This window comes from Arachis stenosperma, chromosome 5 (genome assembly GCF_014773155.1).
Source record: "Arachis stenosperma cultivar V10309 chromosome 5, arast.V10309.gnm1.PFL2, whole genome shotgun sequence".
In the NCBI taxonomy this organism is placed as follows: Eukaryota; Viridiplantae; Streptophyta; class Magnoliopsida; order Fabales; family Fabaceae; genus Arachis; species Arachis stenosperma.
This window is the reverse complement of record NC_080381.1, coordinates 138,598,677-138,613,664: the sequence shown is the minus strand read 5'-3', so window position 1 is coordinate 138,613,664 and position 14,988 is coordinate 138,598,677. Positions and strand designations below refer to the sequence as shown.

At 28.3% G+C, this 14,988-nt stretch overlaps 1 protein-coding gene across 1 annotated transcript; it reads left to right on the top strand.

The window, feature by feature from the left end:
- The first annotated feature begins 5,135 nt into the window (after positions 1 to 5,135).
- Positions 5,136 to 5,800, top strand: LOC130981520 (pre-mRNA cleavage factor Im 25 kDa subunit 2-like). The gene is made up of 3 exons (XM_057905108.1): positions 5,136 to 5,342; positions 5,424 to 5,534; positions 5,732 to 5,800. Exons 1-3 carry the CDS (start codon positions 5,136 to 5,138, stop codon positions 5,798 to 5,800), a joined length of 387 nt encoding a protein of 128 aa, XP_057761091.1.
- Positions 5,801 to 14,988: the final 9,188 nt, after the last annotated feature.

Here is a 14,988-nt window from a genome sequence, read left to right as displayed (position 1 = left end):
ACGCCCACCAAAATTTGGCTATTCTCTTACTTAGGCGGTCATAAAACCCTTTAGGAAAAAGAACCACATTCATAGTATAGGCAGGTATCGCTTGAACAATTGACTTGATGAGGACCTCCTTCCCAGCTTGATTAAGAAGTTTTTGTTTCCAACCTCCTAGCTTATCCACCACTCTGTCCTCAATCCAACTTAGAGCCTTATTCTTTGATCTTCCCCAGTGAGCCGGAAGCCCAAGATATTTACCCGGTTTATCCCAAGCTGACAAACCCAATATCTCTTCTATCTCAACTCTATTCCTAATGGGGATCAGGCTCCCAAACGTGATTCCCGACTTGTCCAAATTGATTCTCTGTCCTGAGGCTTCAGTGTAAATGTTCAAAATATTAACAAGTTGGTAAATTTCCTCCTCACTATCTTTAGAGAAAATAATACAATCATCCGCAAAAAGGAGGTGTGAGATAGCTGGTGCAGTAGGGGCGATTTTAACTCCCGAAATTCTGCCTTCTTCTCTAGCCTTATCCATCAGGATGGTAAAAACCTCAGCCGCTATGATAAACAAGTACGGGGATAAAGGATCTCCCTGCCGAAGTCCCCTCTGCGGCTCAATGGTCGTTGATAGAAATCCATTTATCTTAATCTTATAACTAATTTGACTCACACACTCCATCAACAACTTTATCCAATGTGGGTTAAACCCAAAGGCCCTTAGAGTAGCTTCTAGAAACGACCACTCCATCCTATCATAAGCTTTATTCATATCAATCTTAATAGCTAAGTTCTTGGAAGCTTTCGCCCCTTTCCTATTCAAATCATGGAACATTTCCTGCACTATTACCAAGTTATCTTGAATCAGACGGCTTCCCACAAAAGCACTCTGAATGGGTGAAATGATTTTATCTATTATTCTCCTAAGTCTACCAACCAACACCCTAGAGATAACCTTATAAATAAAGTTACAGCAACTAATTGGCCTAAGTTGATTTAGAGTTTCCGGGTGGTTAGTCTTAGGGACCAAAACTATAAAAGTTTCCCCAAAACTCCTCGGTATATTTCCATCACGAAAGAAACTCTTAACAACATCACAAACCTCTTTACCTACAACTGACCAGTATTTTTGAAAAAAGAGACCATTCAGACCATCTGGTCCTGGTGCCTTAAGGCTCCCCAAACTAAAAGTAGCCTCTTTAATTTCCTGATCAGTAACCTCCTCCATGAGCTCCCCATTCATACCCTCAGTCACTCTGACAGGAACATGGCTTATGCAAGCAATCATATCTAGATTCTCTGTAGCCGTAAAAAGGCTCTGAAAGTGGGCTGCTGCTAGCTTGAGAATATCCCTTTCTCCACCCACCCAATTTCCTGTAGAATCTTTTAATCTCTCTATCCTATTTCTATCTCTCCTTTGAATGGTAGAAGCATGGAAAAAGGAAGTATTCTTGTCCCCAAAATTCAGCCATTTCACCCTCGACCTCTAACCCCAATACTTCTCCTCTTGTCTCCATAATCTAGTGATCTCCAATTTAAGCCTGTAGATCTCCTGTTGCTGAATCTCTGTAAAATCCGCTTCCTGTAGCTGTTTGAGGCGAAGCCTTAACCTTTCTATTTCCACATCAGCCCTCTTAAAGGTAGTTCTACTCCATTTGGTTAATTCCTTCTTGCAATTCTGTATTATTCGGTTCAGATTTTTCCAGTGATCAGAACCATCATAGCCTGAGCTGCTCCATCCTCTCCTTATAACAGCGTCACAGTCAGCATGGTCCACCCAAAAGGCCTCAAACTTAAAATTTTTAATCCTTCTACCTCTAGGTTTAACATCAAGAACTAGAGGAGCATGATCCGAGCTAATAGGCGATAAGGCTGAGAGCGTGGCATGTTGGAAAGATCTTCTCCATTCCCAATTGACGAGAACCCTATCAAGCATTTCCTTAGTAACACAACCATTCCTTGGATTACCAAACCAGGTGTATTTCATTCCTTGAAGTTCCATATCCAAAAGAGCATTCTCATGTACAAAATTTCTGAAAGATTCTATCTGACAACCTGGTTTAGGGTGCAAACCTACCTTCTCATCCTGAGAAATAACATCGTTAAAGTCTCTGATCAACAATGTTAAATGTGCTAGACTATCATTTACAAAAGTTAAATCCTTCCATAACTCCTTCTTTTTTTTGTAGTCTGGATTACCATAAACAAAAATAGCCTCCCAATCTTTGTCATTGCCAGCGCTAACTATAGTTTTAATAAAATTATCACACCAAGCATAAACATGAATATTTACATTACTCTTCCAAAAAATACAAAGTCCCCTGAAAAGCCCCCGAAATTCTACACAAAACATGTTATCAAACCCTAACTTTCTCCTAGTTCTATCACAACTTAGTTTAGTAGCTTTGGTTTCCATAAGGAACAAAAGGGACGGCCTGTAAGATTTACAAATACTTTTTAGTTCATGCACTGTCGAAGGGGCCGCCATTCCTCGACAGTTCCAACTGACGACAATCATGGCTGATGATGGGGCATGTTAAGACCCGCCTCCTCAGCCATGTCTGTCCCAACAACATACTTGTACTTCTTACCTGGTTGTTGCATACTAATTTCCTTAGCTTCCTTCATTTCCTCTTCATTGTTCATACTCTTCCTCTTCATTTCCTCTTCGAAGGGATTTACGCTATGTTAACGGTTTCAAACGTTCTTGTAGTGATTTTTATTTATTTTTCCGTCTTGTAGTAATGCTTCTTTAGAAGGTTCTCGTTATACCAAAAACAAGGGCTTCCGTTGTACATGCTAAACTAACATCTACTCCAATTAAATCCATTGGCATACATGGGCAATCTCATTAAAAAAAAAAAAAACTCTCAACTCATTCTTTATGCTCCATTCAAGCCACATAATGGAGCACAAGAACGTCACAAATAAAACCGGAGCCCAAAAAGGGAAACTGCCCACAGCATTAGAAGCTCGTCTGCACTAAGCTACCGACTACACAACAGCCCATTCTCATAATTGTCCAAAATGAAATGCTTGTGTCAGTCTTCTGGCCCATGGCCATGTCCAACAACAAAAAAAATAAAGAAGAAATTCTTGTGTCACATATCAGTACACTCAGGCTTCCTTTGGTTCATAACTCACAAAGGCTGTCTTAATATTGAGATAGACACACATACACAAAAATACTATTAAAAGGTATTGTGTTTGGTAATTATAATAGACAAAGTACACATTATTTTAAAAAGTCTATTTTTAAAACTAATTTATAATTCTATTTTCATAATCTAGAGTAAATTCAAACAACAAAACAAAATTTTACATAGATATATATTATTAGGATTTGTGTCAAGAAGATTAAAGAAAATAGAGAAAAAAAAAAGAAGAAAAATAAAATTATGAATTACAAAGATGAATGTAAAAATAAAATTATGAATTATAAAAATGAATGTACTCAACTTTAATAACTTGTACTCAATCAATATATATATCCAGAATGAAGGTGAATAATATATAACAAAGATGAAGAAGAGAGAAGAGAGTTTTTATTCGTGGAGGAGAAAAGTATATGGAAAAGAAAAGAGTAAAATGAGATAAGGATAAAATAGTATAAAAATATAATTTTATTTGTGTCTTTAAGTTAAAAATTTGTGTTTTGCCTTTTTGAAGAGACACAAATTACATGTATTTTATAGGTATTCATGTGTAACTATGTCTCTTTTAATTTTATCTGTGTCTATGTCTTTATGTCTTGTCTTCAAAAATAAACACTACCTCATGTCACATAAATACATCTGTACATGGTTGCAATATGTACAAGAAACGAATTAACAAGACCAGTCATCTCATCAGATGGCTAAAGCCATACAAAGTGACCAAAACTTAGAGCATCTTCGGTAAGGAATTCATGTCAGTTCTTATTTATGACCCACCTGTCATAAAAGTAAATCTACATCAATTTTTGCGTCATAAACAGTAAATAGTAACTCAAAATATCTTTTTCTTCTCCAATAGAAGGAACTAACTTTAGTCCCTGTTGTGGTCTCACTTAATTAATTAATTAAAATACTTAAAATTAATGTAATTAATTTTTTCAATAATATTATTTAAATTTATAAATTTAAAAATAATTCACTATTAAAAGATATTAATATTAAATAAATTCATATATAACAATAATACATAATATATAATTTAGGATTACACTAATTTATAGTTTTGTGTTCACAACTACTAATTTTAATAATATCGTTAGCATTTTAAATTTTAAAAATAAAAATAACCAACTCAACTAAAAATTATTTTGTAAAGTATAAAAATTAAATTTACTTTTTAATGTAAATAAATTTAATTAATTATAATTTAATATAATAATATAAATAATATTTAATATTAATTATGATATAAATAATTAATATAAATTATTAATTAAATAAAAATTAATTATTTAATCTAATTAATTATTAAAATTATTAATAAATTAATTATGATTTAATTATTTAATTAATTATTATTTAAATAATTAATATAAATTATTAATTAAATAAAAATATAATTATTTAATATGATTATTTATTATAATTCTTACTAATTTAATTATTATTTAATTATTTAATATAATTATTTAATTATTTTAAATTTTATATTTTTTTTTATAATAACTTATCAAATAGTAAGTTATTATTGGTTGATTTGAGTCCCTGTTTAGAGAGACTTTTTCACCTTAAGAGACGTGTAGGAACTCAACCCTTCTTTTCTCCGAGAGTACTTTTTGCTTTTGTCAAAAAATAAGAACTCAAGATTCACCCATTGGAGTTGCACTTAGACTACTCTTTCTTTTGAAACATCTCATCAGAGGGCTAAAGCTATACAAAGTGACCAAAACTTAGACTACTCTCTCTTTTGAAACTATGGAGTTCAACATTCAGCACGTTTATACAAACGATAAGAATGAATTAATTAGGTCCTTGTTCTTGAAATGCCAAAAGAGATGGTATTTTATCAGCATGGAAGAATCAATGGAAGTTCCAAATAAATCCTATAAAAATTGAAAGCATAAAATAATCTATATAAAATTAAAAAATAAGAGAATATGAAAAATAATATCAAATAAATTCTATGATATTCAGAAGATATTACAAAGAATAGTAATGGATGAAGCTGAACAATTGTTAGGATTCTATACCTACTGCTGTGTATTGGATGAGTGTAATATTGTCGTCTTTCCACATTATATCGGCCCATACCAGAAGATATTGTTGATGTTGCAGATAGGTGAATGTGTGGCAAGATGGTGGAGACCGAACTTCAAAACCTATATGTATTCATACTGTCCTCCTCACATAACAAAATCAAAGGTAACTTACCATTGTCATTGAATATCATGTACTCCTGATTTTGTTGGTCCATGATTACAATTATGCTAATACTTTGTGCAGGAGTGCAGAGTGCTTTACATGGTCCATTTATCTGATAGGGGATACTTTGAGGTGCCGGGAGATCTAGCACTTCTTGCTGTTCCAATGTTTCAACTGTGTGACAATGTTCAGGTATGGCAAATTATGTATGATTTATTTACTCTTTTTTCTTCCTGTTACTATGTTGAAAATTGTTTTATCAATTGGTGGGTATATAAAAACATTTCCATGAACTGAAGCTTTTGATTTTGAAGATGGTTCCACTAATCTTAAGGTTTGCATTAGAAGGATCATATCCTAATTTGTGTATGAATTAAACCTGGTTGCAGAAATATGGTCCCGTTATATCCCGCATTCCTGAGCAGATTTCCAGATTTGAGTTTAGAATGAACAACTAATGCATATTTGGAACTTCCATTGATTCTTCCATGCTGATAAAATACCATCTCCTTTGGCATTTCAAGAACAAAGACCTAGTTAATTCATTCTTATCGTTTGCATAAACCTGTTGAATGTTGAACTCGTTAGTTTCAAAAGACAGAGTAGTCTACGTTTTGGTCACTTTGTATAGCTTTAGCCTTCTGAAATGATTGGTTAGTTCTTGTTAATCTGTTTCTTGTACATATTACAACCATATACAGATGTATTTGTGTGGCATGAGGGTGCTGATATGTGACACAAGCATTTGATTTTACATAACTGATATACACCTCTTATTGACCACGTTAGTTCTGACATGGAGAGGACAAATTCAATGTTTTCCCTATGTTACTGATTGTTAGAAACTTTTTCTTTTTGGACTTTATCAGTGTTAGACACCGGCTAAAAATAAAACCGGCTAACACAATTAGATTTATTAAAACCGATTTTTGTTTCTTAACACAAAAACCAGGCTGTCATCTGACATGATCCAAGTCTAACGCAGTTTTATTTAGATTGAAAGGCCCAATCTCCAAAAACAAAACTTCACAGTGGTCCAAATATGCTGATTTTGTCTGAAATTTTTTTGTTTTTTTCTTTTGTTTTTGGTTATTTTTTATTTTTTATTATTGTTAATTTTTTTTGGTATTGTCTGGAAGTATTTGATTTTTCATTTCAACATTTTTGGAGCTATTATGTTTTATTTTAAAAAATCAATATTAATTGATTGCAGCTTAAGAAAGCCACACTCAATATATTATTAATTTTATTTTTTTTGTTAATATATTATTTACTTTTTAAATTTATTAGATTTTTTTATTTTAATATTGACGTGATCTTATTTATATCATATTTTGTTGAAACCAAAATTACTATAAAACACTTTAAAGTATTAAATTATAAAACCACACAACAGAGATGTAATATAAAATGGTCATAGTTTAAAATTCTAGGTAATATATGAGGTGAAATATTTCGATAGAGTAAATTTTTATTCTCAACTATTCTAAAATATACAAAAAGTATTTTCAGAATGATAATGCTTCTATCGTATTTCTTTAAAAATTTTGAATGTCATCTATTAATTTATAATATTTTTAATTTAATTTTTTAAATTTATTATGATAAAATAACGATATGATGAAGATTTTGTCTGCTAAAATTGCGAAAATATTTTTAAAAAATAGTTTATTCATCGTACTTTATTTTGTTTTTTTTTGTGTTTACGTTATATTTCATACATTATTAAATTTCAATTTGATAAATTTTTTTTATAATCAAGGGCTTATTATTTAGTTACTGTAATTTAATTAAGATTTATTTTTCATCACTAAATGATCTTATGTGTATTACAGTTATTTCCATTAAATAATATTTGTAGTAGCATTTTTTTTAGTTTGTACTTAAATTAGTTATTTAATAAAAATTTGTCCGGTAACTCATAAAAATATATACAATGTTATCTATGTTTTTAATTTGAGAATTTTTAATTTAGTTACCTATTGACTTGTAATATTTAATATAGTATTTTGATATTTTTTAAGAAATTAGAATACATCTTGCCATGATCAAATTTTGCTATCTATTAAATTTTTAGTTGGATAAAAATTCTATAATAAAAATGATCCATATAATTTGTACAATACATTAATAAATACATGAGATAAAATAAGACATATTTTTGTACTATTTTTTAATAGTTGTTGTTTTGTGTTTAAGATAGATCTTTTCTAATTTTACTATTTAATTTTAAAAAATATATGTTGTTACCAAAATTTTATTACAAAGTTACTGTTATTATTAGTCTTATGAATATATTGCCTATTTAAAATTTATAGTATTTGTTAATTATTTGTTTTATTTTTTTATTATAGAATTCATAATTTTGTTTGACATTAGGCATTTTATATAGTAGTGTACAATATCAAACCTCTTAATTTATTCAATACAAAAAATATTTTAAATGAATATTATGCAATGAAGATAAAATATTAAAAATATAAGTAAAATAAGTGAGTACTAACTATTCATATTTGCATGACTTTTAACATTGTTTGTAAATGATTCATTATAAAAGATTGATTGAGACATTAAATTAGTATATTAAAATTATCTTGACCTACACTTATAAAAAAAAATACAAACTTAATATGTTGTAGATTATCTTAAAAGATTGTTAATCTTCTATATTAAAATTTAATGTGTTTATACGTTAACATTTCACATTAGAAATTTATTATATATTTAATATTATTAAATTAATATATTTTTTAATAATAAATAATGTTACGTGTGTCATGATTATTATCATTTGCTGATATAATAGCATTTTTTTATAATTGATATTTAAAATAGTTATTCAATAAAAATTGATTCAGTAACTCATATAAACATGTAAAGCATTATCTATGTTTTTAATTTTAGAATTTAAAAATTATTTATCCAATCACTGTTTGTAATATTTAATATAGTATTTAGATTTTTTATAAAATTATGACCCATTTTACCGTGATCAAATTTTGGCAGTTGTTAAATTTTTAAATGGACAATAATTTTATAGTAAGAAGGATTAATTTTTATTTATGCCATGCATTTAAATACATGAGATGGAATATCAATATTTTTGTATTCTTCTTCTATCATTATGTTTGTAGTTAGGTCAGATTTCTCCTGATTTTATTTTAAAATTATAAAAATATATATTATTACCAAAATTTTAAAATATGAAAATATAAATTAAAATAAAAACTAAAAAAATTAAATTAAAGTATATTAAAAATCATTATGTTACATTAATTTAACACAATATATAAATACTATTTTGATAATAAAATTATTATGTTTGACAACTTTTTGTAATTATCTTATAACGTAGTATTTTTATATATAAAATGACTTCATTTTTTTTAATATAAGAATGCAAATGCATATTTTTTTATTTTTAATATTTTATCTCAAGCATCTACATTAATTTAAAACATAAATATATTTTTTTTGTAATAAATTTTTATAATAAAAATTTTAGTTAAAGAGTACTCAATACTTTCTTTTTATAATTTATAACAGTAAATTTATTTTCATTTCAGAGTTATTACTTTGTAAAATATATTTAATCACTCAAATTAAAAAATACACATGGTAAAAAATAAGCAATATGTTAATTTTTTTTCTCTTTATTCTATTTGTTATTATTAGTTTTATGAATACATTGTTTATTTTATTTTTTAATTATTTATATATTATATGATAAAGATAAAATATTAAAAAAATTATTATTTTGTCCACTAAATTTATTTTATGAAATAGATTATGTAAGGATATACGAAGTCTAAAAAAAATTGGACACCAAATTTAGTAACTTTTTGTATTTTTTTTATTAAGGAGTGCTCTGTAATATGTAATTTTTTTTAAGTTAAATAATAAGCATAAGAGTATATATTAATTTAATTAATTTTGTTAAAGAATACCAATTAATTATGTTACTATGACGTCTGTTATTTTGTTATTGAAAATGAATCGGTATTTAAATTGAGTACGTATTAGTAGTTTTTTTATTGAAAGTGAATAAAATAAAAAAAATTGAGTACGTAGTAACAGTTTTTTTTATTGAAATCAGTTTTTAAGTTCAGCCGTGTCGTGGGATAAAGCCAGTTTCTAACAAAGAGAGAACAAGGGTAAAATAGGAAGAAAGAATTGGATACCAAAATTCCGTATCCCCATTATATATTGGTATAGATAATATCTATTATCTATTAGTAATATATTAAAAATGAGATAATAGTAATATATTAAAAGAAAACTAAAAATAATTTTATATTTATTTTTAGTCTCTTAAATTTTTGAATTTGAATTTTTTAAATTTTGAATTTTTATTTTAGAGGGTAAAGTATAATCTCTCATTCTTGAATAATTTTTTTCTCATATTTTCTCTTAGTTCCACTTATGAAATAAATTGTGAGAGATTATACTTTACCTTCTAAAATAAAATTTAAAATTTAGAAGATCCAAATTTTTCCATATTCATTTTTAGTTTCCTAAATTTTTAGCATACACAAACATTTTGATTCTTCTACAACCACATCAGTTTTACTTTGTCCAAGTCTTTGCCTCTAGATAATTTCTTCGATACATCTAAAAAGCAAGTAATACTATAACAGTACCTGCCAGGCAGGCTCAAGATTTTGCAAACTAGGACCGAGCTTCAATCCCTCAATTTCTGTAAGTTAAAGAACAAAAGCACAAAGTGGAAATTCAAGATCCTAATAATATTCTCAAATTACTATCATGTTAAACAAGTGGAAATTCAAGAAATTCAAGATCCTACCATTCTCAACTGTACAGAGATCAATGGCGGCGATAGTAATCTTGTTTCTTAGCCTTACTTTGCGATCTTTGCCTAAAACCTTTCCAGGGCAGGCATTAAAAAACCAAGTTTTGCTTAGTATCTGAAAAGAAACAAAGAATTGAAAAAAAATCTTTACCTCATTGATGTGCTGAACCCGCGAGGGCCCTGTTTCGAATCTGTTGCAACATCTTTGGCATGTGAATTTAACCCCGAAATGCGATTCTCGGCAGTGGACTTCCAAATCCGACTTCTGACTGAACTTCACGTTTTCACAATGCACGCACACATAGGTTGGCCCTGCAGGTTGATCATCTCGCGGTTGATCATGATCCGACATTAATGGCAGCAATTGAAAATCGAGGGCAGAGAGAGAGAGAGAGAGAGAAAAGATGGCGGTGAAAACTGAAAATGGGGGGAATTTTGAGATAAAGAGAAATTTTTATTTTTTAGATACATATATTTTATAAATATTTAAAAAATTCCAAATATTAAAAACATTTTTGTTTCTATTTTTATAAATAAAGTATAATTCGATTTTAGAAAAAAATCATTTATTTTTTTATAAAAGTATATTTTTTACTTAAATAAATCAATTAAAATTAATACTTGCTTAGACTTAATTTGATCATTTTTTTATTTTAAAAATAACTTATAAAATATAAATTTTTAAAAATGGTATCATCTATGTTTTTATTATAATTTTTTTTAGATAAAAACAAAAATTATAATGATCGTAATTATAGTAGTGATTATAGTTATTTGAGAATGAACGTGATAGAATAAAAAAATAATAATAAAGAAAAAAATTATACTTTAAAAATAATTAATTTTGATTAAAAGATTAGCATAAAATAAAATAAATTATACTTTCTTATAGTTATTAATAATTTTGTTATTATATGTTTTCTTTTATAATGTAAACTAAACAATATTTGGCATTTATATATATGGGTGAACTAATGTGTTTCTGAATTTCTTTCCCAATGTTAAATAGGGTAATGGAAAAGGATTTTGTGCCGAAGGTGATGTAGTATCAATAGTTTCTACCTCACTCATAGGTATAGGTATAATACACAAATAAAAACCATCAACATGGATATAATCAAAATAGTTAATATTTCGATTTAATTCTTGTAATATTTTAATATTACAATTTTAATTAAAGCAATCGTCGTTAGGGTGTCCATGGATCAGATCCGATCCTCATATTCGCGGTGTTTATCCGAATCCGATCCAAAAATTGTGGATATGGATCCAATCCGCAAGGTTTTTGGATCGGATCGGATCGAATCCGCACACTAATCGGATCGGATTGCGGATTTTGTGTTAGTATCCGTATATCCGCGTATCCGCAAAAATAAAGAAATAAATAAGTAAATATTCTTTTTATGTTTTATTTCAACTAATAATTATCATATATGTTATATTATTTTAATTTATTATTTAAGAAAAAGTATGTTTAATATTATTTTAAAAGTAAACATATTTAAAAGAATAGAAAAAATGAATTTTATTGATATTTTTTTAATAAAAATAAACTTTTAAAAATATTTTTGTGTTTTGCGGAGCGGATCGGATCGAAATTTTGGCCATATCCGATCCGATCCGATCCGCTGACACCCCTAATCGTCATTTTTTATTTATTCCAAAATTTTATGAAATTTGAATTTTAACTACTTTAATTTATATACAACATACAGAACTAAAATATTTTTTTATAAATAATCATCAAATTTGATAGTAATTAATGGTTAAGAGAAGGGGTTGAATCTTAACCCTTTTTTATTGAGTATTACTTTCTGCCTTTTAAGATGGTTTTAGGAGATTTTTCTGCTTTTTGTTTCATAATCAGTCAAGAGATATTTTCTTTTTGTCTCGTAACCAGTCAAGAGATATTTTTAAATTTTGTCTCCTACGCAACAGAAACAGATATGAAGTAGAAGAGAAAGAGAGAATCACACCAAGAAGTATCCTGGTTCAGCTGCAAAGTGCAATGCAGCCTACATCCAGTCTCCATCACAATTGTGACGGAATTTTACTATAATCAACAGATTACATACACCAATTCTTTCCTAGGAACTACCCATTCCTATCGAGGACAAGTCCAGAATCTATCCCCAAAACTGAACTTGACTTGGTTACCTACCAAGTTTTCAACTGCAAAGTGCTAACCCAACTTGTAAGGAAATCCCCATAGGATCATGAAACACAACACAGATGTACAAAGAAACTTTTAGACATCTATGACTTTTTCTTTAATTTTGCACTCTCTGCATTTTTTTTTCTCACTTGCTTTTTCTTACAAACCTCACTCTGTTTGCCTTTTTCACTATGAGACTCAGACAGACAAAACTAAAGAAAAAAATACAAAATAAAACCCATTGAAGGAAAAGAACTTCTGTAAGTTTAAGGTAGCTATGAGAATTCTATGCTTTCTCTCCTTGCCTCAACCTTTGGCCGTTCACCCTTATTATAGAAGGGGAAGCTTTCAAGGTTGAAACCGGTTCAACCAAGCCACTTTCTTCTTCTTCAATACCAAGGCCGGTTCGAACATAGAGAAGAGAGAGAAAAAACTGAAAGCAAATCAACATGCATGTACCTCTACACGTGGAAGTTACACTTTAAATCGATCGGTTAGGAAATGACTATAAATAAGAGAGGCCTCGAAGATACAAGGGTTAAAACTTTGTTTCAGAAATTACTCATGCACACTCACATTCCAGAGACTTTTTGAGTCTTGTTCGAGTTAATTTCCACATGTCTTTATTTTTCATTTATCTTTTCTGCAAACTTTACTTTTCATGCAAATTTATCTTTCAAACAACATTTACTTCTTTTGTTCAGTTTTATGTTTCGAAACCTTTAATTTTCATGTCAAAAGTCTTTTGATTTAATCAAAGACATTTGACTGTTTTGTTTAAATTCGATGCAAACCATTTTAATTCTAGTTAATCTTATTTTTAAAGCCTTTATTTATGTTTTTTTGATCTTTTCTTTAAATTTCGCCTAATTCGAAAATTTTTGATGTACTGTTAGAAAATTAGTACCCACAAAAGAAAAGTTAATTTCGTTCCTAGACCATTAAAATTAAACCACCTTCGATTTACTAAAAACCAACTAAACAATAACAAAAATAAAATTAGGTTTCTAGTATGCGATATTATAAACTAAATTACCAAAATATTATGTTCCAATTAGAATATATAGGATGCGACATAGATTATATAATGTTAAAAAATTACGGTACAAGAACTAAGGTTACACCAATCATATCGTGTTCTTTTACACAAAAGACCTTTCACATGTATGTAAAAGAATAAAATTGATAGTAAAATTAAAAGAGAAAAATTAATCTGTGATCATTCTAATAACGACTGATTCATCAACTTAGTTTGATAATTATATAATTTTTGTTTCAAGTTGATGGTAAAAATAACAGGAAAATTCCATAGACTCAGAGAGAATTGAGGGTTGAAGACTTGAAGTCGAAGTGTTCTTTTTCTTCCGTTAAAAATTTCGTTACTTTTCGTAAAAAATGATAAAAAAAAAAAGTCACGTTGGATCTTCACTTATAAAAACAAATTATTAATTTATTATTATTATTATTTGTAGGTATTTGTAATCCCCGAGGCACTACATATAGGGTATTTTCCAGATGTGGGTGCAAGTTACTTGCTATCTAGGCTTTCTGGCTATTTTTGGTGATTAACTAATTAACTCAAATGCTTCATTTTATATATTATGTGTGTATATACACTACAAGAAATAAGGAGTTTAGCCACGAAAAAAATTGTGGCTAAACTCTAAGATAACCGTAGCAACTATACATTGGCCACGAAAGAATATTTGTGACTAATCAGGGGGTTGCATTTTTAATTTGCCACAATTTTAGCGTTATTAACCACAATTTTAAACATTGTGGAGACCTTCAAAGAGCCACGATTTATATATCATTGTCCACGCATAATGCCGTGGCTAAATAAGAATAATTAAATAAAAAAGTATAATTCTACTATACTTCATCCGTAGTTAATTTGTGCAGGCCGGGTTTTTCAGCCACATTTTTTGTGTGGCTAATGTTGGATTATTTAATCACACTATTTTTGTGGCTAACTCACTATATTTTTCACATACAATTCAGGACTAATTTGTGCTAATTTGCTCTAATTGAATAATTTTATTAAATTAAAATTATATTTATATATTACATTAATAACAAAACCAAACTTTTTAAATATATAATATCTAACATTTTTCCATAAAAAGATACTAATAATAATAATAATAATAATAATAATAATAATAATAATAGTCTAAACTTATATATAATAAGAAATAAAAAAAATTTAACATAAATAAAATAAATTCTAATCCCTTCTAGATTAAATATATTTAAAATTTCAACTATTACTTATTAAATATATCAATTAAATGTCTAACATATCACTGGATAAACTAGGCACTTTATCACTGTATTTTGATAACAAAAATTTGTACAGAACTGTTATATCTATAGCTTTTTCTCTAAAGTTTCATCCAATTTCTCTAAATTTATCACACATCATACATTTTCAACACCAAAGACCTTTCCAATTTACAGCGTTGCTCTACGAGCCATTACACCCAGAAATCGTATCAATAAATTTACGTCATTATCTCGATTTTGTCCATGCCCATCAAGTTCCATAATGTCTTTTTCATCCATTTTCAAATGCCAAACTTGAATTGTCGTCCTTTTGCCAGTTGTAATTTCTTCCATAGAAGTGTCTGCAATGAATATAAAATTAAATAAAAAAAATAAACTAAATATTAGAATTCAAA